Below are 23659 nucleotides of genomic sequence, written 5' to 3'. Positions count from 1 at the left end.
GGCTCTTCTTACTAGAAGTTTGCTTATGGACATATGTAATTATTTCCAGCATTTGCCATATCTTTACAGGCAAACCTATCCAATTCTGGGGACAAAGCTTGCGGGTGTCTTTAGAAGCCACTAAAGAGGGATTAGAAGAGTCAGCCAGCCTTCAGAGCTCTGGGACTTGAGGCAGAGCAACGCCCCGCTACTCGGAGTTCTCGCAGTCCGGAGTTGCCTCTGCCTATTACCGGTCAGGTCGTAAACCACTAGCGAAGCTCCCAGGGCAGAGTGGCTGAGGCGAGCCTCTCTGATTTAGGAGCAGTTATTAGACCTCCCTGACAGAAAGCCTCGGGCTCGCTAGAAGAGCAAAGACAAGCACCGCTTTACGTTCGGCTCCAACACCCGGCCAGAGATAAGCTGCGCCTTAGCGTGCGCCATCCCTCGCCAAAACTGCTGAACCTCCCACCCCGCCGCGTCAGCTGCGAGGGGCGGTCAGGCTGGGAGCGCCGCGCAGGCGCTTGGAACTCCGCCGCCGCTTTCCCCTTTTCAACCCCGCGCTGGTTTTAGCCCAGCGCCTGGGACGGGGCGAGGGTAACGGCGAGGATGGGTGTCTCTGCAGCTCGCTCGCTCTGGCCGCTCGCGGTCCTGTGTGTCTTTTTGTGCCCCTTGGGGTGTCTCCCAGGGGCCGAGGGCTTCTGGAAGAGAGGACCCACCGTGACCACTAAGGTGACTATAGCCCGCCAGGACCCAGCCTGCCAGGCGGCGGGGGTAGTGCCGCATCACCCCGGAGGGCTTGAAAAGCTTTTCCGACTGCTTTCCATAGCGGAGGGTTGATGTTTCTACCCTAGGTTGTTCGCTGCACGTCTACTCTCTGCTGCAACGGAAGATCTCCGCATGGCCCGTTTGCTAGGCCATTTTTGTCTAGAAGCCATCTCCAAAAAGTTGATGGCAGGGATTGGTTGGAATTACCATCTCTCTCTCTCTCTCTCTCCCCCCCCCCTGCTGTTTTGGAAGGTTTCTGTGCCTTTAATAACTCCACAGTAGCTGGGAAGCTTTCCTCTCTGATGGGGGAAAGCTGTACCTGTTGGAATCCTGTCAGTTTGCTGCTGCTAAAGGCACAGAAGTCCTGCGAGAAAAGTGCTGGCCGCCATGGGAAGGTGGGCTGCTGATGTTCTTCTTCTACTCCACCCAGGGGCCGGAGGCAATTTTCCTTCATCATGCTTCCCTGGAGGGAGGGAATGTTGGGTGTTGGTGACGTGTCACGTGCTCCATGATGGTTGGTAGCGTCTGCATATCGTATGAAAGTAATAAGTAATAAGCACCCTGCTAACTGGGCAAAGAGGCACCTTTTACCGTGGTGATTCTCTTTATTTAGCAGGGGGAGAGTAACTGGCCCTGTGGAGTTGATAGTATCGACCCCCAGCACAATACCTCCAGTGACTGTTGCTGGTGTCTATCTTGTGTGTTTTTTTAGAATGTGAGCCCTTTGGGGACAGGGAGCCATCTTATTTATTTATTATCTCTCTGTAAACCGCCCTGAGCCATTTTTGGAAGGGCATAGAAATCGAATTAATAATAATAAGAAGAAGAAGTTGGGCCCAAGCTTACTGTTGACTTTCATGACTTGTGGAGTAAAGACTTAGGCACATAGACAGCCTAGTAGACCAGTATTGTCTACTCTGATGGCAGCAGCTCTCCAGGTTTTCAGACAGGAAAATTTCCCAGCCCTACCTAGAAATGTCCGAGATGAAAACTGGGACCTTCTGCATGCTAAACAGATGAGCTGTAGCCCCATCCCCTAGGCTCTTTCTGCCTCAGCCACCTCTGCTCTAGGTGTCAGTTGCATGGTTGCACTTTGACACACCTCTTAATATTTTAACAAAAGTAAAGGTGTTGGAAATAAATGAGTGGCAGCAGAGGAAGAACAAAGGCTGCTATAGCAAGACCCCGCTGCTGGCATAGAGCCGATGATAGCAGACCCTGTATGCTGAGCTACTGCAGAAAAGCAGCAAGAGAGGAAAAAGGAGTGACTTGAGTGTGCTTTCTCCATAGTACCGGATCCTGACTGGAGGAAGAAAAGCTCATACCTTGTAATATGATAGCAAACTGGTAGTGATTTGCTTCCAAGAATGTTCTCGTGTGTTTTAAAAACAGGAATGTTTTCATGTGCTGTCAATATGTTTCTGGGCAAAATACAAAGTGCTGGTTGTTGCCTTTAAAGCTCCTAACGGCACAGGCCTTCTTTGTCGTGAATTTTGTCACCTATTACACTCTTCTGGAGAGGTCCAGTTACGGTTGCTGCCAGTTTTTTTGGTGGTGACTCAGGGCTGGGCCTTTGCTCCAGGGCTCTCTTTGCTTTTAGGAAGACCCTCAAGATGCACCTGTTTTGGCACGGTTTTTAACTGAAATTAATTTTAAACTGTTTAATTTGTTTTTATCAGACTGTTTTAATTGTGTTTTGTGAAATTTTAACTGTTTTTACCTTGTTTTGTATTGTGTCTTAAATTTTGTACACTGCCTAGAGATGTACATATCAGGCGGTATAAAAATATGACAAATAAAACTCTTGTGCAGGTGTACATATTCCTAGATAGACAACAGGGCTCCTTACTTTGTGCTGATGAAAATAGAAGTTAGGGTTCTCTTCTGCCTTTGTCAAGAGCTTGATAGGGATGTCCTGAGGAACCAGTTCACTTTGCTGATGACAAGCTCTCTGGACACATGAGAAGGTGACTTTTGGTTTTCATGGGCTGCTAAATGAATGTGAGATCCTGATGAAGTTCATTCCATGCACCCTATGGGGATAGACAGGCTAGTATGGGGTGTCCTATCAAGGGCTTTTCAACTCCTTGGAAGCAATAAGGCAATGCTTTCTTGGACAACCTGTTGGGACCACCATGGTCACCAAAATACTTAACTGTGAGGTAGCAGCTATACTTAATGAGGTGGAGGGAGGAACCCTAGGTCCAGTGAGTGCTGGCAGGTTAATACCAAGTTGTTTTTTAGGATCACGCACAATCCACGTCCTCTAAGACATTTTGGCCTATCTGGGACCTCTAAGAAATAATCAGTATTGAGAAGAAATCCCTAGTATTTTACATGCATACAGGGAAAACTCCTGTGTTACTTGCTCCCTACATTTTATGCTGGAGTCAACCCATAATGTGTTCTGTACATTCTCCGACAGTAAGCCCATGTTCTTACAACTGCTACAAGAAATGTGAACTGAGGTTCCATATTTTGTTCTCCCCTCTTTTTTGTAAAGTTAAACATAACAACATGTGATGTGATGTCATTTTGCTATCTGGTTCTCCACTCCTGCTGCTGATGTGATGTGACGCATGGCAGGGAATGCACCATGCAGTAATATTCTTCTGTGTGTTGTGTTATACCCGATATTATCAGGACGTGGGGACAAAGAGACATGGAATGGTAGCAGCTCCAAAATCTAGTCCTTCCCTTATTTATTGCACCAAAGTTTTTTTATTAATCAGAGATGGAATTGTTATTGATTTTGTAAATGTACAGATCCTCTTGAAAGGTATGGATGTTTTATGTTAGGCAGCTGGGATTTCATATAGAATTTACCTGTGGACAGCTGTTCCTCAGCTTATGTAGTTGCAACAAAAAAGAACAAAACCCAGGTGTGTTCTAGCATTTGTCATCTACAGACAGTAGAGAGGATTTTGATTTCCTTATAAAGTAGTCATTATAATAAATAGTAAGTTTCATTGGGCATTTTATCGGCACTAATTGATGATGAACCCAGATTTTTCCTTTTAAATGGTCATTTAAGGGGGGAAAAAGAATGAAAAGATGACGGGGGATATATATATATATCCATCCTTCTAATATGACTTAATGTTTATGCCTATTTCATAGCATATGCAATCAATTTGGCTGTTTTTAGCCATGTGTGTTTGTGAGCTCAGGGGCCCGTACCTCTGACCCCCAGTTCTGAAAAATGTTTTTGTCCTGAAAGCTGGATCTTTTCATTGCTTTGCCATCTGTCCCTTGTTTTCTGTTTTCCTGCCATGTTCTGTTCTTGAAGAAGTGCTTTGGAGAGCAGGTATTATGAGATCAGCCCCAGTATAAATTGTGCCTTAAATGCAGTAAAAGATTGACATTCTGGTATCAATTAACACAGATCATTCATCACAATTTAGTATCCCTGTGTGTTTTGCTTTCAAGGCAGTAGGCAATCACTGAAGCTTGAATCCAGATCTGTGCATCATTTTATTTCTAAAACTATTTCTGAGAAAGATGTAGAATTGATTAGGTAAAAGGAAGAATATGAAAGCAGGGTGACTATTCCATTGATAACTCAGGGCATTCTCACTTGTTGGAACTTGTTCTTTATTAGATAGTCAACTAATGCCTTAAAGTATTTTTAAAAACAAATGATACAGTGGGGTCAAATAAACTACATTTGGAGGCATTAAGATCCAAATTAATTGATAACAATGGCGATGCAATTTCCATGATGGGTTAGCTACAATACTTCTCTCCAGACCTTATTTTATTGCGTAAATTAAAACATTAAAAAGAAAACTGCAACTAAGAACAGACATTTCGATTTATTTACATCGGCTTCAGTGTTCTATGTCCCACTGTTTAAAATCCAAACTCCTATATCCAAAACTTTCCCCAATCTGGTTAAATACCTAATTAGTACATAGAAGGGGGAAGAAAGAGGAGGGGAAGGTTGACGACTCACAGCTGTGCCTGTTTATTTCTGACACTTAACACTGGCATTAAGATCATAATTATTATTTATATTTTATATACCATTTTTAACCAAATAAAGTAGGCAAAGCAGTTTACACAGAAAATTAAATAAGATGATTCTCTGTCCCCAAAGGGCTCACAGTCTAAGAATAGGCACAAGGGTAGACACCAGCAACAGCCACTGTGATAGGGTTACTCTCCCCCTGCTAAATATAACAAAGTAATCACTTTAAAAGGAGTCTCTTTGCTCAGCAAGGGGAAAAGGCTCAGTTAGGTATTAATATGTTTAGTCTCTAAGAGCAGGGATCCTCAACGTTGGGCCCCCAGATGTTAGTGGACTTCAACGCCCATAATCCCAAACCCCAGTGGCCTTTGGTTGGGGATTATGGGAGTTGGAGTCCAATAACATCTGGGGGCCCAGTGTTGAGGATCCCTGTCTTAGAGCATGGGCAGAACTGGGAAGCTTTGCTTCCAGGTGTAACAGCATGTGTGGAGGAGGTCTGGGGGAGTTGTGTGTGGACCCCAGTCACATCTCTGCAGAGCCTCCTAATGTGCCCACTTTGTTAGGATGACAGCTGATGTGCCTAACAATAAGAATACATCCAAATTATGTTGATAGTCAAATTGTAATGGTATTCCACAGAAACACAAAACATTTAAGTACACAGTAATCAGTTCCTTAACTGTTCATCATTCTTCTGGAACTCACTGAGTGGTAAAATTCTTATCATAGCAACATAGGAAGCTGCCATATACTGAGACAGACCATTAGTCCATCTAGTTCAGTATTGTCTACACAGACTGGCAGCGGCTTCTCCAAGGTAGCAGGCAGGAATCTCTCTCAACCTTATCTTGGAGATGCCAGGGAGGGAACTTGGAACCTAGATGCTTTTCCCAAAGCAGCTCCATCCACTTTGGGGAATATCTTACAGTGCTCTGTAATATCTAATATCTATAATAGAATATCTAAGGGGAATATTTTACAGTGCTCACACATCAAGTCTCCCATTCATATGCAACCAGGGTGGACCCTGCTTAGCCAAGGGGACAAGTCATGCTTGCTACCACAAGACCAGCTCTCCTCTTTTGGGCATTTAATATAGGAAGAAATATCTTCCTACTGTCACGAAGGGTGTGCACGGAACCGTCTGGCCCAGTTCGGTTCGAGGCTGAACTGGCCTCAAACGGAACTGGGCCAGTTTGGTCCAGCCCCCATCGACCCCCCACTCGGTCCGGTCCCGGACCGGTCCGTGAATTTTTTAAAATTTAACCATTAAGCAAGTACCTATAGCCCCTTTGGGGGGCTTGCTGTAGCCGCAGGGGTGGAGAGTGTGTGTGGTCTGCGTGGGTTCTCTCTTTCCCCGCTGGCCTTCCTCATCACCACCGCAGCTGGGTAAGTGAAGCCTTTTTGGTCCTTTTGGGCCTCCGTAAGAGCAAACGGCCGCCATTTTGGCATCCACTACACATGCGCAAATGCCCTCTGTGAGGCACGGCCTCACAGAATGTACAAGCTCTTGGATGGCTGTTTGTGCAGTTGGTGGTGTGAAATGGGTTTTCTGGATATAGCTTGCTATTCTTTGTCTTTGATTCTCTCACAAGCTGTGTGAAGAAAATAGCTGCACCACATGTGGAATGTATTCTGTTCAGTTTGCCTCACTTATGGCCTTTTCTTTGTATTTTGTACAGAGATAGCTCAAAATGATACCATCCTTATCTCATTACTGTCTTCATTGTCGGTACTTCTGGAAACTTTGTGCTACCTGTACTTGTAGCAGCAGCCTCCGTGAACCAGTCTGATCTTTCAGTCTATTTCAAACTAGCAAGTTGACCATGTAATAAAATGCACAAAGGACATCAAATACTGTGTTACAGGGCAACTCGTAACTGCTTGCTGGTATCATCTTGACAGACTTGACAACATTTGCTTTGGGTTTTCTGTTCTTCTGGAGCTCTTTCTGAAAGCTGTTCATAATTGCAATCTCTTGACTATCCCTTTTCACATTTAAAATAACTCTTTGATGAAGATGAAGATGATTGATTATTTGAGTACTCTTCTTTTCACAAGCTTCATCAGTCTAGGCTTATGTGCAGCAAATATCAATGTCATTTTTCCTTGGCAGAATCCTGCTTTTTACCCAGAGATCTTATCAACTCTAGCAATAATGCAGTTCCAAGGCCAACATTCATAAGAAAGAAAGAAGAAAAGAAATTGGCTAAATAGCCTCTGAATCTTAGCTTTTGGGAAAGTATGTGAAGATGGTATAGCTTTTACATCCAATAAGTAAATGACAGACTGGCTTTTAGGAATTCTCAGTACGGTTCTTTCTTGCTCTGGGTTTAGAAGAATAGATACCTGTGACTCTTTCCAGCCATATTGTCAATTTACACATGAGTTAGGTGCTCTTCTTTTCTGCCTGATTCCTCTTAAGCTGGGGACCAAACTACATGTTGCTTTAAGCGTGCTTACTTTCTCTGTACTAAATAATAGCTGCTGGGAGGAGGGAAACCAATCCAGAGCAGTATTATGATAGGGGAGGGGCATCTAACCTCCCCCCACCACTGTGATTCCCAATTGTAATTGGGCCCCCACAGCTGCTATTTGACCCATAGGAAGTTCTAATTGGTGCCAACTGGAGGTTTTCTCCTGAGCGAAATAAGAACCTGGGGGTGGGGGAGGATGTTGATCAGGATGATGATAGGGGCAAAGGGTTAAATTTCCCCAATGCCATGGTCCCTGTCCAAACAACCCCCTAGTGGCTCCTATTTAGTATTGATTTAAAAAAAATATATTCAGATATTATAATGTGCTTAACATAGGCCTTGACAAATTTTCTTTGGATTTAGGAGCCAGCTCAAATTTATTTATTTATTATCTTTTACATTTCTAGCCTGCCCTATACCCAAAGGTCTCAGAGCGGGTTACAATAAAACCAATATAAAACATAATTAAAATACAACATCATACAATCAAAAATTAAGTAAAAACTACAGAGCCTGAGAGGGGAAGAACCACTACATCTCTAGTCAAAGGCCAGGGTAAAGAGGTGCATCTTCACCATTCTCCTGAATGTACACAATGGTGGAGCTTGGCGCACCTCAGAGGGGAAGGCATTCCACAACCTGGGAGCCACCACTGAGAAAGCCCTCTCACATGCTTATGAGCCTTACAATGGAAACTTGACAAAATTACCAGACTTGGTGATGAACATTGTGGAGTGAGAAAGTAAATGGGCTTCTCTTTTTACACATAACATGCATAGAACAGAAATAGGGCTGCCTGGGACAAAGATGTTATTAACCTCTTATATAACCTCTAACTACCTCTGCTAATCTAGGTACCATGGTTAAATTTCTATGTACTATGGTTCCCTGGTGCCTGAGTTTTGTCAAGCTATGGTTTAACATAATGTGTAGTTTGGCCCACGGTGATTTCTGTTATTAGATATACACTTTTTGAAGGCATCAGATACTTCATGTTGATATTTCTTTATGCAATCCCAAACTCAGGATGGTCAGAAAAGATCACATACAGGGAGGAAAAGAAGATTAGTTTGCACGTTTGAACTGACATGGGATTTATTTTATTTGTCAGAATTAATGCCCCCAGAAGTAGCACAATTGCAGACTTCCCTTCATTTGCAGAACTTCTGAAGAGGCCCTGGAAGTTTCTGTAGATCAGATTATACTGTAGTTTCTTTACTGAGATATTGGGATGTAAATGGCCCTGAGCCAGTTTTGGAAGGGCAGTATATAAATCAAATAAATAAATAAATACTGAAAATAATAAATTCAATTCCAGAACTCATATGAAGAATGCTTAATCTTACTAACTTAAGGGTTAACTAAGTTATCCCTGCTAACTTGGCAAAGAGGCAACTTTTTAACATGGTGATTCTCTTTATTTAGCAGGGGGAGAGTAACTGGCCATATCCAGCCCTAGCACAGTACCTCCAGTGACTGTTGCTGGTGTCGATCTTGCGTTTCTTTTTGGATTGTGAGCCCTTTGGGGACAGGGATCCAACTTATATATTTGTTATTTCTCTGTGTAAACTGCCCTGAGCCATTTTTGGAAGGGCAGTATAGAAATCAAATCAATAATAATAATAATAAATAATAACCAATTCTTGTCTCGTAAGCTATAAATGTTCAGAGTTGCATTGTATGTTGCCTTTGAAAGATGAATTCTGTCAATTGCATGGCAAAGTATTTGCAATGTTTCCTTTTTATTTTTGAAAATCTCTAGGTATTCTTTGATATACAGATTGGTGGAACAAATGTTGGTAGAATTGTAATTGGTTTATTTGGAAAAGTGGTACCAAAGACTGTAGACAACTTCGTTAAACTTGCAACTGGAGAAGTAAGTTTTTATTTCTTAACCAATTATGCAGAAATTTTTAGTGAAAAGACAAATATCTGCAGCTCTCTTGCAACATGAGTTTTCTTTTCTTTTTGGAAATAGTAATCTGTTTACATTCCTCTGGTGGTTATTTTGTTTCATGTTCTGTCCTTGCCTTCCCATTTGCTTTTTCTCTCAGTATGTAGTATGTTAGTTTTGTTCACAAAACCTGGATCCCACTTGCACAACTTGGTTGAAAACTTGCACTGCTTGAACATTCACCCAGTGGAAGTTGCTCTTTTAATATAAAATAAAAATAATCTTGGATCAGTGCCCCATAGATTCCTGTCTCCCCAAGAATATTTCAGACTTCTCTTTTATCCCCGCAAGATCTCCTAAATCTTCACAGGGTTTGGTGGGTCTCTTTAGGGAAGGGATCCATAGCTGGGTTGACACTATGAGAGAGCCCTGACTCATGCCAAGTATTTTAAAATGAGCGGCTGAGCAAGCAGCAAATGAACGTATCCAAGTGAACATGTATACAATTTGCATATTCATTTTGTTGATGTTTAAACATTTGAAAATGCTTGTCTTTTTCATTGTGGTGTGCATTGTAGCTTAGAAAACTACAACTGTATCACTCTGAATTTTGTCCCTCAGAAAGGCTATGGATATAAAGGAAGTAAATTTCATCGTGTGATCAAAGATTTCATGATTCAAGGGGGTGATTTCACAGCTGGAGATGGCACTGGAGGTAATGCTGTCTGCTTTTATTATTTGTTAATGAAATTTAAACACCCACAGAATGCTGTAATCAAGCTGGTATCAATGATAAATACTGATTTACAAGCTGGGAGTCAGCATTATACATCAACATTTGAAAGGCATAAGAAAGTTAGATTATAACATTTAGAAAGAAACTTGCACAGCTAAGCCTCTGTCAAATTAACCACTTCCAATTTGGTTAGTTGTTTGATGTGCCCTGTAATTTTTACCTGATCAATTAATATCCTTCCTTCAACTAGCATAAGTAAAGAGATCACAAGCCTCTTCACATGAGCAGCTAAACCTGGGTTATCTGCCTCTAGCCCTGTGCATGCACCTGTGAACTAGGGCAAATGCCCCATATCTTGGTAGTCCAATTCTGAGTAGCCTTGCTTCTAACCCTCACTCTTTGCCCAGGTTACTGAAGAACAGGGGCCCTGGTACCTAGGCTTGTCAATCATGTGTCTGCTTTGTTTCAGGCCCCAGCAGCCAGACGCCATGTTTTTGAGGGAACGCTGTGGCTTGAGGGGCTGCTAGCTGTGAATGTGCTACACTGCATAGCATGCTCTATGGTCCCATGCTAGCAATAGCTTGAGCAGGGCTGGGCCTGCCTCCTGCCCCTTTGTGGCCAGAGTGCAGCTGTTGATGTCATGGTGTTTTCCACCTCCTGACCAAACAGTGCATTGTGGGAAGGTTCTCCTGATTCTTGGGGGACTTCCCTGATCCAAGCTTGCTGCTGCAGTATTAGTCTGGGGGTGGGGGGTTGCAGAGTCCAACAGAGGCTCTGCTTGTCTGTCCAGTATGAGGTAAGGATTTTTCCAAGCCCCAAATCACCCCCTTCTGATCATGTGCAAGCACCCATTTTATGACAAATAAGCTTAAAGGGAAATCTTCCTATGTTTCTTGTTATGAGTTTAAAGGAGAATTTCCCTATGCTATTGGGTTCCAAAATGGAAGTTAACCATTTGAGATCTCTACATTTCCTCAGCATGTCAAAAGAGGAATTGATAAGATGAACCTTAGGGCAGGAAACTTTAGCACCATGTTCTTCATTGTAAGGCCCGGGAACCATTGGTGGCCCTTAGCAAACATCAGTGTGGCCCCCTAATTGTTTACATAAGAACAGCCCTGCTGGATCAGGCCCAAGGCCCATCGAGTCCAGCATCTTGTTTCATACTGTGGCCCACCAGATGCCCCTGGAAGCCTACAGCAGGAGTTGAGGGCATGCCCTCTCTCTTGCGGTTACTTCCTGCAACTGGTGTTCAGCGGCATCCTGCCTCTGAGGTTGGAGGTGGTCTATAGCCCTCAGACTAGTAGCTGATGATAGACCTCTCCTCCATGAAGTTATCCAAGCCCCTCTTAAAGCCATCCAGGTTGTTGGGTGTCACCACATCTTGTGGCAGAGAATTCCACAAGTTGTTTATGCGTTGTGTGAAAAAGTGCTTCCTTTTGTTGTTCCTAGATTTCCTGGCAATCAATTTCATGGGATGACCACTGGTTCTAGTGTTATGTGAGAGGGAGAAAAATTTCTCTCTATCCACTTTCTCCACACCAGGCATGATTTATAGACCTCTATCATGTCTCCCTGCAGACATCTTTTTTTGAGGGGCCTGTGTAAAGCTTTGGCCAAAGCTGAATACTCTGCACAGTCCCCCTGGCACCATGCAGAGATGGCCATTCATGCAGTGATGTGCTTTGCCCAGTACTGGAGGGATCCTTTAAGAGAAATGGAGCCCTCTTGAACCCCTGCACATCTTGGAAGGTGTACACAGAGTACTGGGAAGTGTAGTTCTTGCCAGTGCTTTCCTTCTAAAGCTTTTGAGAAGGGGCTCTATTTCTCTTAAAGGGCCCTCCAGGCATTGAGAGAAGTGCAGTTCTGGGTGAAGGTCAGCACAGTAGGAAATGGCTCTTACATTGAAGGGGTTTCTGCTCCCAAAGTGGTCTCCACTTGAAAAATAGTGAAGATCACTGCTTTAGCAAATAAGTTCAGGAAACCTAACAGTCACAAATAGTTTTCCCAGCCACCGTACCTGCACACAGTGGTTAACAGATCCCCCTATTAATCTCATATGCTTAAAAGTCAAAAGGTGAATAAACAGCTGTTCTAGGATTAAAGAGATATAGAATTTTGATCTGAAAATGCAACTTCAGAGAAGCAATTCTCTCTTCTCTCTTTCAAAGACACATGTAATGCTGTTCTAGGACAAGGTAACACACATATGGGAGTGTTCAGTCTTATCTACATGTTGGAATAAGCCCTACTGACTTTATACCTACTGTACTTCTTGCTGCAGATCCACAATAATTTTCCTGATGGTATTTAATTTGTAGAAATGCAAAGACTGGAGATTAGTCATGTTAGCCCTCAGGTACTTCTCTCTGAGTGGCACTGAGGGTTTCCTGGGAAGGGAAGGTCATAAAAAAATTGCCCCTTCCCCACTGAACTGGTGGTTACTTGGGAAAGTCTGTTCCTCTTGTTGCACCACTGCTTCCTTGCTCTGAATGTTGGCCACTGTCAACAAAAGTTTTACTCATTCTTGATTAGTTTCTAGTAATAAAGTTAGCATAGTATATATGATGCAGCTACACTAACCTCCATAATTCACTGGTAGGATCTGGAGTTCAGCAAAAGTGAGAGGGGAGAAAGGAAGTTCCTAATAGTTGAGAGGTGGAGGTCAGCTATTTTGCATGCTGGGATTCCTCCTATTGTACCCCCATAATAATTAAACTTGTGCAAAAGTTAACAGGATTATCTGGAATGTTTTATTTGGCTGTCTTGAAGGCAAAGGCTGTTTAGAGAGCCATGCAAGCATGTGTCTGCAGTTTTAAACAAACTGAAATTGATTTTTTTTTAAATGGCTGCTTTTCCAGATGTTTTAAACTTCATGTCTTGTTTGTCTAGGAGTGAGCATCTATGGAAATCACTTTCCTGATGAAAACTTTAAACTCAAGCACTATGGTATTGGATGGGTTAGCATGGCTAATTCTGGTCCTGATACGAATGGTTCTCAGTTCTTTATTGCTGTGACACGGCCTGGCTGGTTAGATGGAAAGCATGTTGTATTTGGAAAAGTAATTGATGGAATGGTAGGTTTTAAAACCTGTTTGCATGTGTATACAGATGTATGCCAATTTTGTTCATTATTTTGAAACAGTGGCCCACATACTATGCAGCGAGCCACCGATCCAAGAGATGGGCATGTTCCCTGCTTCTGAGACACTCCATAACCCGTCTATGCTGTTCCTGATGGCAGAACTGCTCTGTGGCTACTAATGAGTGAATCATTCCGATGCTCCTCCATGGCTCCTTAGTAGCCATGGAGCAGCCTCACTGTCAGAAGTAGTGCGGGTTGCAGAGGGGCTTGAAAGCAGCCACTTGTGCCCCTGTTAGATTGGTGACTAACTGAGCGGTATGTGGGTCAGGACCTTGGCTATAGGCTATTTGTTTTAGAGACAAACCTAGAACAGACTACCTTGCTGCCATTCTGGTATATATTTCTGATTCATAGTCTTTAATGGTGGGCAAAACTTAAGCTCATTTGTTGAACACATTCTTGCATATAAAGCGTGCTATAAAGAAGTGCAGCCACCCTATATTGGGCAGCAGTAATATAGGAAGATGCCAAAAGACATCATCTCATACTGCGCAGAAGGCAATGGCAAACCACTCCTGTATTCTGCCAGGAAAACCACATGGCCCTGTGGTCACCAGGAGTCAACCCCGACTCGACAACACAACCTTTTCTTTTTTTTCATTTATAAAGAAGTGGCAAGGAATGTACTTCTAATACACACATTGGGCTTCTGCTAAAGGTTTACTTGCCTTCAGGAGACCTTGATAGACGGTTTTGCTGTTGCAGTGCAGTGGCTGACATTCAGAGCAAGGAAGCACTGATACAAAAAGGGAGCAGCCTAACAGAACTTCCTAACAAATTGCATCAGTGCATCAAGGAAGTAGCCCTTGGTGGCACTTGAAAATGTCTCTGAGGGCTGTGTAGCCTAAAGTTCTGTCAGAATGCTGCACTGGTGCTGCTGCTCTGAATGCTGGCCACATTTACTAATTTCAGAATGTTTAATATTGTATGTTGTATCCTTAGGCTAATACCTCACTTCTCTGTAAGTCACTGCCATTCTAGTGGAGTGTGTGTGTGTTTTTTAAGAGCACTTTCTCACAGTCTTAAATATGTTTAGAGAGCTCGAATGGCTCATCCTAATTTTTACCAATGACTAGAAACAATTTAAGTGATAGCTGTTGTTTTGGATAACTGAAGGGAATGCCAGGTTGGATTTAACTTGCTGCTAATAGCAATCATGCCTGAAGTGTGATTTTGGATGTTTGAGATGTGGGAGGATGGGCCATACAAGTGACCTGAGCCTGTGCCGCCTCCTCACTGTGCTAATTTCTATTGCCCCATTTCAGTGCCCACATTTCACTGCTCCTGTATATGCACTGTGCATATAACTCTAGGGGGAAGTGTAGGAATTCCACCTTTAATATTACAATGAGGTAGATGAAATAGAAAGACCAAGTAATTTAGTGTTTCCTGATTGCCCTGCATCTTGGCTGTCCAGTTACTCTTATTTTCTACTTTGTTTGCCCACCCGTCCATGTTGAGGATATGTTAACTTGCTTTACAGACTAAGAGGGTTTTTAAAATACTGTGTTTTCAGTGGTGTGCTTGGATGTTCAATAGATGATCAGTGGCTAGTAGAGAAATGCAGAGCGATTATGGGCAGAATGAATGATAATCCAACAACTGAGACAAAATTGGGTGGGTGGTGGAGGTAGCCTAGCAGGAACAGTGAACAGCTGAGTGGTGTTGTTCTTAGCAAGTAGGAGTATTCCTGTTACAGGCATTAGGGTGGTACTTAAATGTGTCTGTGAGGTGTAGGCAAAGGTGCAGACTGCAGTCAGTTATTTACTAAACATCCCATTCAGGAATACAGAAACAGATTCTTGGTTTTGCCCTTGTTGGGAGTGGAGAGAGAAAAGGGGAACATACTTGAGAGCCAAGTAGGAACCCCACAAATGTGGGCTCTTCAGCAGACATCTGTTGTGTTTGAGGTCAAGGTTTTTATCCTCTTCTGATAAACAGTCTTTCTTTCCTTTCTTTCAAAGTCTGTGGTACACAGCATAGAACTTCAGCCAACAGATGAACATGACCACCCACTTCATGACTGTGTGATTGTTAACAGTGGAAAAATAGACGTAAAAGAACCATTTGTGGTTGAAGTAGATGACTGGACAAGCTGACGGCAACATGAGCAAAGGAACTGGAACACTTCTCCTCTTGAGCAAAGACTGTGTATGTGAAAATATACTCTTAATGTGATAACCTCACAGGTACCATTGAAACATCTGGCTGTTATGAGGAACACTAACGCATATGCTGTTGCCCTCCTCCCAAGAGATTATTTTATGGGAAAAACGTTAATAATGTATTGATTCATGTGGTTGAAAGTGAGTTGGTTTTCCTGTGTATTGATTTATACACTACTTTTACCAAAAGTACTAACATCTCCCTTTCCCTCTTTGGTCACAACGGTGTTTCCTTATTGAGAAACTGTTTGCAACAAAACCCCAGTTAACAAACAGAAAATGTCTCCTCCAGGAAACACTGAAATGTTCCACAGCAGTGAACTTTGAATAGAAAATAGACAACCAGTTCCTCTAAAGCTACACATTAGTCTTCCTAATGTTGAGTCTAAAGGTAGAAAAAAGTTATCTTTGGTTCACATGAGACTCTCTTACCTCCTTGCCTAACATGAAGAATACTTAGGAATATTTTTAATCAATTTATATATAAATACCCTGTATGAAAAGCCCTCTCTCCCAGTAAATTTGCATAAAAATTAAAGCATACTCTTCTTGTGGCAAGAAGAGTTTCAGTTTGTTGAAATGTAAGTTGTGCAAAATGTAAACATTACTGTTACAACTGTATTGTTACATTTGTAAGAATTACTTATTTACTCAATATGTACACTTTGCCATTAAACTTTTGCTATTAGAATGTGGTTTTTTAAAATGTTACTTTGCTTGCAGTGCATCAGGACCAAATCTATTTTATTTATTTATTTATTACATTTATATACTGCCCCATCCAAACGGCTCTGGACAGTGAACAATAAAAATAAAACCCACAAATAAATCCTTTTAAAAACAATCATTACAGAACAATTTAGAAACAGCATAAAACTTTTTTAAAAAAAACAAACCATTTAACAATAGCATAAAACCATTAACAATTAAAACAGTTTAAAAACCCTGGGCCAGGCCAAACAGATAGGTTTTAAGGGCTCTCCGGAAAGCCAACAATCAATTCAAACTACTGATTTCTTTTGAATATATTGTAAGTCTATTCATTCTATAGCTCTAACTTTCCAAAGTCTTAGATAAGGAATCAACTTGAGCATCCTGGCATTCACTCCTCAGCATGAGATATTAAAATGGTAGTTAGTAGTGGGTAGCTATGCTGCCAGTGTAAGGCCTTTCTCACTTGGCTTCTAATTCTGTTTATTAGAAGCAAGTGTTGTCTTCCATAGAATTTAATTCTAAGAAGCTATGCTTAGGATTGAAGCAAAAAACTAATGAAAATGTCTATTCCAAAATAATAGAATTCTGAGGCACCGGGGAGATGAAAATCTGAAATATGTTCATGTAAATCCATACTCTCAACCCTGATTCATTTAGAATAAGAAACATCACAAAGAATGTGATTAGTTCACTGACCTTCTTGCACATAAAAGCATCAGAAGCTGAGCCAACTGAGATGATGGCTTGCCTGACAACTTCATATGTGAAGTTTTGGTTTGCGTTTTGATTGTCCATATTGCAGCTTCCTAACGAGCCTGGTTATTGTTTGCTACTTTAAGATGAAAAGAATAGCTAAGTACAATCTTATGGTGCCTCAAATAATGTAAGCAATGTTGAATATATGTAAATGTTCCTCTGTTGTAAAGATCCCTAGAACAACATGAGAAAAGTTCAACTGGGGGGAGGTGGTTATTTGAATAAACACTTTCCTGACTGAAAATCAGTAAAACACACATGCCATGTCACTGTTTATTTTGTATTCCAACATCTTGCAAAACATAAGCATATGTTCATTTGTACAATTAATCTTTGAATATTTATTAGCTAATCAGTAAAAATAATCATGTTCCTCATTTCTTTTAATAGTAGTGTAGCTAATTAATATGAGGAGCAGGATTTTGCTAAACAGGTATAGTGTGTTGTCTGGAAGCACAAGGATTGTGGCCTGGGTCCTGAAGAAAATTAAAGCTACATTGGAGCCAAAGATCAAGCATACAATTGTTTCACTACATAAGATAATGTGGATATGAAATAATGACATCATAAATACTGATACAATACTTCAAGTATATATTGCATTTCCAATTTTGGTAGTTATCTTTTAGTTAACATGTGCATTTTTCAACCTCGCATATACTAGAATGACTTGTATCTACTGCCAGCAGCAAATACCATATGAACGGACATTCAGAGACTAACGGCTTAGTGTAGTCATAACAAGTCAAATGAAAGTTGTTAGTGTATTTACGCTGACATTCAGCATATAATGTCAGCCTTTAAGGTTTAAATATTTAGCGTTAGATTAATAGTCTTAAGAATAGCGTTTCTCCATAATTGTCTAAAAGCAGCAATATTAGCAATACATTGATTTAATTTTCAAAAAAGGATGGTCCATAATTAACTGTTGAGAAAATATGTTATATTCTGTAGTTCTACAAGCATCACTAAAACCTAGGTCCAGGAAGAAGACTTGAATTTATTGTAGTTACTGTCCATCCAAACCTGTTTCTACCTGAGCTGCCGTTGAGGATAAAATAATCCATGGAGAACACCTTCAATAACTACATTTGGAAAGTCATCTGGGGAAAAAAGAGAGAAGTAAAACTACTTTCTTACAAATGTCAATACAATATAAATGTTTTTGTAGAATTTAACAAGGCAAGGCCCAGTGTAATTTAGGATATTGCATCACCACCATGTTTATCCATGTTCAGGATTGTGTTATTAGTAATGCTGTTTCAGCACTAAACACACTTCAGTGTAGCAGTGGGCATTGCTTGAATGCACTGCCAGATTTGTAGCTTATTGATTTAAAGGGATGTTCTAATACTTAATGCTGCTAGGCTCCAGCTCTTTATCTGAATCTTTTCTCACAAGGAAGATGGATTACACTGGCAATTCAATTTCTAACAAAATCTCAATACACTTGAAGGAATTCCAAGATTTCTACTGGGAATACTTCACAGCAGTTTTTCCATTGTAGTTTACAGCACTGTTTAGTCCAAGTTGACTGGAAGAGGCTTATACCATCATACAAGTTTTTGGAGCAGCAAGTCTACAGAACATCCAGTCAATATAAAGGGACAGCTTTCTTACAAAAACTTATAACTAAAGGGACAACATTCCTAAAAGCAGAGGAAGCTAATAATTCTCAGCATGGTAGATACACTAATGAAACCTACAGTACAAACAGAAAGAGGAAACCCTCAGGGAAAAGAGAATAGGGAAATATGACTAATAAATGTTTGTTTTATTGGTTTGATGCTAAGAATTAGAATTTTCTGTTTTAATTCTAGAGACACAAAGACAGGCAGTGAGACCAAAAAGAGTTACCTATTTAACAAATATCGATCTATTATTACTATTCAGTGGTTCACAGTCCTTTGAATATTAATCAGAAGTCATGATTTAAACATAAGATGTTGCTGTCCAGCAGTTGTGAAAATCAGCCCTCAAATTTAACAAACCTTTGCCTGACATGGATAAAAACATTCTCTAGCTCAGTGACAACTAACTGCTTGACCTTAGGGGACCAAGACCATCCCCAGCTGTGACAGACTTGCCAGGCTAAGAATAGATGGGAAGAACATGCAAGAGTGGAAGTTTCTTGTCTTATTCTTCTGAACACAACTTCAGTAAGCTCAGAAGTTCTACCTCATTGTCATCTCTGTTCTGAGCCTGGTGTGTTTCTGCTGTGCTCCAAGTAAGGAACACTGGAAAGAAAGATGAGGCATGTGAAGCTGCTTGGCAGTGGAAACAAACCCAATTCTGTTCTCGTAACATCCTTCATTGCATTCAGAGCCTGGACAAAACAACATCTTGGTACTGATGCTGCTTGGGGCAGTTAGTTGGCCCTTCCTGCCAAAGATGTCAATTCCAAATTAAGATAAACAGAGATGACAGTATTCAGGGTGTACATTGTCTGCTGCCTCTACTTTTGGACTGATGTTGATATGAGACAAACCCAGGGCAGGGGATATAAGAATCATCTGGAATGCATTTTTCTGCAGCTATTGAACTAGTTTGTATGTAATACTACGAACACTAATATGGAGATTGTGCAAAGACAATTCAAAGACTTTAGCCCCAGTGCACAGAGCAGCTATTATTATTGTTTTTTATTTTAATTTATTTTATTTTATTAATAATAGCACCTCTTGCATGTGTAAGGGACTCCCTATTCAGTGCAATTTCAGAGTCCAATTGTCATCTCTATTATGTGACTAGATCTACTTCCAATATTGCAATGAATGGTCAAGTCCACGCAAGGTGGCGAATTCATGCACATACTAGAGTACATATAGTGGTCTTGATCCAACCAATCACCTGTAACAATATGTAAATAACTACTACCTACTTCAGCATTAGACTTCATATTACTACCTAAAAACAGATTTTTAGTTAGAGATAGTGGTCCCCATGATACACAGAGGCTGTTCCCACTGCCCAGTCACAGGCAGCCCTAACTGGGTAGGGTTACTCGTGTGAAGTGCCGGGATCGAGGCCAATCCCAGCGCTGCCTGCCTATGTAGCCCGGGAATTTCCCCTGCACATGCCTGGGTAAAAGGGCACAAGCGTGCCCTTTTACCCAGGTCCAGGGTTGTATGTGTGCAAGCAACCCGAGCACACACAGAGCCAGGGGCCTAGAGTGCCCAGCTTGAGGAGAAATCCCTCAATGTACTGCACTCCTATCTGGGCTTCATTTTTACGGCCGCCAGAGAGAGCTCCATGCTTCTCAGAGCAGCACAGCTTGTGTGGGTGCACAAGAAGCCATGCACCACCCAGAGGAGTACAGATTGTCGGTGGCGGGAGGTAGGTTCAACCCTGCCTCCCCCGCCATCCTTCCGACCCCTTTTACCCAGGTCCAGGGTCATGTGTGTGCTGCAAGCAGCCTGAGCCTTGAGCTGTGCCTAGAGTGCCCAGTTTGAGGGGAAATCCCTCAATGTATTGCGCTCCTTGTACTGTGCATTTAGGGATATATGGAAGCTGGGCTTTATTTTTCCAGCCTCCAGAGCTCCACGCTGCTCAGAGCAGTGTGGACCATGTGGACGCGCAACCCATGTACCACACAGAAGAGTAAAGATCATCTGCAGGGGAGGTAGGTTTGACTCTGCCTTCTTCTCCCTGTCCTTCCCACAGTATGAATGATCATGTGAATGATCTTACATGCCACAGAGGTGTAACACTGTGCCCTAGGGCTGATGTGGACTTTTAAGGAAGCTTTGACATTGTAAAGTTCAGGCAGTAGCAGAAGCAGCACTACTGCTGTCTTATTTGCCCTAGTGTCACAAATGGAGAAAATCATGGAAGTGCTGCTGCACTACTCTCCACTCTTAGTGTTGGGCTATCTTAGAAGTCAGCAGCAACGCTGGGATAATGTTAGGTGTCATGTTGCCGAATGGCTCAGATCAAGAGGTCTATATGCAGAGTAAAAGGTTGTGAAACTATCTGGTGAGATGATTATTCAAAAGGGTGTAGAGTACAAATACCCCCACTTCTTGGTTGGTTGGTTGTGCCGTGGAGTAGGTGTCGATTCCTAATGACCACAGAGCCATGTGGTTTCCTTGGCAGAATACAGGAGGGGTTCCAGGAAACTCCTATATCAGGCAGCAGCAATACAGGAAGGTGTTGAAAGGCATCATCTCATACTGCATGAGAGATGGCAATGGTAAACCCCTCTGTATTCTACCAGAAAACCACATCACTAAAAAATAAGGAACATAGATTCAGACTCCTAACTAACTAAACAAGTAGGTGATTGACACCATCAAAGTTAACAGCATTGGCCAGCTATCCTTCATCCAGCAACAAGAACACTATTGGTTCTTCATCCAGCAACAGTCCACTATTGGACATAGATTAAACAATATGGATTGATGTATGAGTTAAGAAACCTTTAATTTTTTTTGGCTGTGTGTAAATAGAAAAGCAAAAATGGAAGTACTTAGCTACAAAATGCTGTTCAAGTGAAGGATTAGACATCCAGTGACACGACCCTTTCTCAACAGATTCTGAATTTCATTTTCCATTGGAAAAACCATGTCTTACTTTTCTGCAAGCTCCCGGTACATAGTGTAAATTTAAATCTAGATTACACTGAGATATTAAAAGCTGCTAAGCACTTCTGAAAAAATCTGTCTGAAAAATTATCTAAATTTTTAAAAGCTACTTTATCAAATCAAAATAACAGAGATTCTGAGATAATTAGATATAATTTTCCATTATACATTCCTTGTGCTTAGTGCTGGTGACAAGCAGTCCAGTGCAATTTAGTCAGGAGTGACTACATTTGCTGCTGATGTGATGATGAAAGTTATTCAAAGTAGTCCCACTGAAATTAACAAGTTAGGCAACGTCTAACTTTCTCTTTTATTTCCAATGACATTCCTCTGAGTAATTTTCTTCATTATGTCAGCCATTGAAATCATTCAAAGAGATTCCTAAGTTTGTATAAGAAACTTTATAGCAGAGATGGACATCTCACATACTTTGGTCAATCTAGAAAAAAGAATCAATTGGAAATGTTGAAAACAAATTGGAAAAAGTCTGGCCATTTTTAAATATTACAAGACTGAAAAAGCAGCAGCATGTCTTACATAGGCCCTGTGCAAACATTATAGGCTTATATTTAAAAAGATAAATAAATGTTTTTTAATTAATTATTTTTGTAACAGATTGTATTTAAAATAGCAATTAATTAGAAATTCACACTTCTTGAAACTATGCAAGATAGCAGTAGTGTAGGGTCGGTGTGTTAAAATTAAGCTCTCTGCTTTTTATTTGTAGGAGAGTAAATCCCCACCCCCCCATAAGAGCATTGTTTCCCCAGCTATGATCTGAAGCAGCTTTGAAATAACTCCTGATAAACTGGCAATATTTTAGGATTTTGACTCAGTGCGTATTAATAACAATGAGGTTCGTGTGGTGTAGGGTCAGATCAGTAAAGAGCGGTAAACAGATGACAGGTTTGATTACCATTGGCTGAAGGCAAGACATATGGATCCCTTAGGAACAGCAGCACAGGCTGGTGGGACAGTTTGCTAGAAAGGTCAAGAACAGGAATGTCAGCATCAAGGGACAGTAACCAAACTACAAACTAGCTTTGATAAAAGTGAGGCGATATAGCTGGTTACGCATGGTGTTTGTTTATACAATAGAAATCAGTTTTATAGGAAAAAATCCATCTTATAGGGATGGAAAAAATCCGTCACTATATAGACAAGGTCATATTAGGAAACAAAGCAAATCCCACTGGGTTCAAAGCAATTTACTCTCTAGTAAGGGTGCCTAAGACTGAAACCCTGAACACACATAATCCTCAAATAGCTTGCTCTGGAGCAATCCTGTTCTAAAGAAAGAGGTCCAGGACTAAACTGACAGCAACTATCAAGAAGAAATAGACTTTGTGACCTCAACGTTCATTAGATTCAGCTGCTACAATGTCTTTGGGTGTTTTGTTGAACTTATAAAGATTGCATTTTTTAAAAAATGTTTTAAATGTTTCTTCCATGATGCACAAAATATGTGTATAAGTAGCAGGAAAGTTTTGACCATTTACCTAGAGTCAGCAAGACAGAGTGCATAAAACTAATCTCAACACTCAAATCAGGTAATAGTCATTTTATTATCTAAACATCTGGAAATATGATCTTTCTGTTTCAGAAATTCTTGAAGCAAATATGGTCAAAGCAAAGCTGGACCATATTACGAACTACCAACTAGGGGTATGCATGAATCAAAATCTACAATTCGATGTTGAATCAAATTGCAGTGCCCTCAAACTGATTCATCAAAAGCAGCTGCCTTGGCTGGCTGCCTCAACAAATCACCCTTGAATTACCCAAACAGATTTGGCTGATTTGTGTGCCACTGGGAAAAAGGGCCTCAAAATGGCGCTTTTTTTCTGGGGAGAGCTAGTCTACCAATTGGGGTTGGCGGGTAGACCAGCCCTACACTCTGGACTTTGTGCATCTGCCTGCCTCAGAAGACAGGTTTACTAGGGTAGACCAATCCTCCAAGGCAGGCTGATGCGCTGACCAGTCCACAGTGGAGGGCTGGTCTACCTGCTGACCCCAATTGGTAGACCAGCTCTCCCTGGAAAATGCCATTTTGAGGCCCATTTTCCCAGCAAATCAGGCCTCAAAATAGCGTGCGAATCACCTGAATTGATTCAGGTCAAATCAGGAATGATTCTTCTCAAGCCCAAATTGGGCTCTCTGTTTTGAGGGTAATTTGATTCGGGGTCAGATCTGAAGATCACCCCCAATTCGACCCGCATCAATTCAAGGGCGAATTAATTTGCACACCCCTACTACCAATTGTAGCCTTGACATATCTGATTTGATTTACTAAAGTTGTAAGTCACCTTGAGTAGTAGTGTACTTGAGGGGCTAGGTATAAATACTTTTTTGCAAGCAAGCAAGCAAATAAATAAATAAAATATCTGTAGCTAAGTGGAATTCAAGATTGTTACTTATACAATAAATTTATAAATAAGAATTTTAAAAAGTTGGCATATAAGAACTTTCCAAATA

General features: G+C 41.3%; 2 protein-coding genes across 3 annotated transcripts in view; one reads left to right on the top strand and one right to left on the bottom strand.

Annotated features, from left to right (window-relative positions):
• The first annotated feature begins 440 nt into the window (after positions 1 to 440).
• Positions 441 to 15822, top strand: PPIC (peptidylprolyl isomerase C). Of its 2 annotated transcripts, XM_053294406.1 has the most exons (5): positions 444 to 708; positions 8954 to 9067; positions 9707 to 9800; positions 12714 to 12898; positions 14931 to 15822. In XM_053294406.1, the coding sequence occupies exons 1-5, from the start codon at positions 586 to 588 to the stop codon at positions 15063 to 15065; spliced, it is 651 nt and encodes a 216-aa protein (XP_053150381.1). In that variant the 5' UTR covers positions 444 to 585; the 3' UTR covers positions 15066 to 15822. The 2 variants fall into 2 exon arrangements, with proteins under 2 accessions (XP_053150382.1, XP_053150381.1); XM_053294407.1 differs by lacking the exon at positions 8954 to 9067 and having other exon boundaries at positions 441 to 708.
• A 36-nt stretch (positions 15823 to 15858) lies between these two features.
• SNX24 (sorting nexin 24) overlaps positions 15859 to 23659 on the bottom strand; it is a 112654-nt gene continuing 104853 nt past the window's right edge. Inside the window, exons 6-7 of the mRNA XM_053294408.1 lie at positions 22101 to 22165; positions 15859 to 17704 (exon numbers count right to left, since the gene is read on the bottom strand). Coding sequence (XP_053150383.1) covers positions 17634 to 17704; positions 22101 to 22165 — 136 coding nt within the window. The 3' untranslated portion in view covers positions 15859 to 17633. The remainder of the gene's footprint in view (positions 17705 to 22100; positions 22166 to 23659) is intronic.

Source organism: Hemicordylus capensis, chromosome 2 (genome assembly GCF_027244095.1).
Source record: "Hemicordylus capensis ecotype Gifberg chromosome 2, rHemCap1.1.pri, whole genome shotgun sequence".
Lineage (NCBI taxonomy): Eukaryota > Metazoa > Chordata > Lepidosauria > Squamata > Cordylidae > Hemicordylus > Hemicordylus capensis.
This window is presented reverse-complemented; position numbering and strand designations above follow the sequence as displayed.

Coding starts and splice junctions, on each gene's coding strand:
- PPIC (XM_053294406.1), top strand. CDS start 586: ATGGGTGTCTCTGCAGCTCGCTCGCTCTGGCCGCTCGCGGTCCTGTGT. Junction 709..8,953: donor GACCCACCGTGACCACTAAG/GTGACTATAGCC, acceptor GAAAATCTCTAG/GTATTCTTTGATATACAGAT. Junction 9,801..12,713: donor AGCTGGAGATGGCACTGGAG/GTAATGCTGTCT, acceptor TTGTTTGTCTAG/GAGTGAGCATCTATGGAAAT.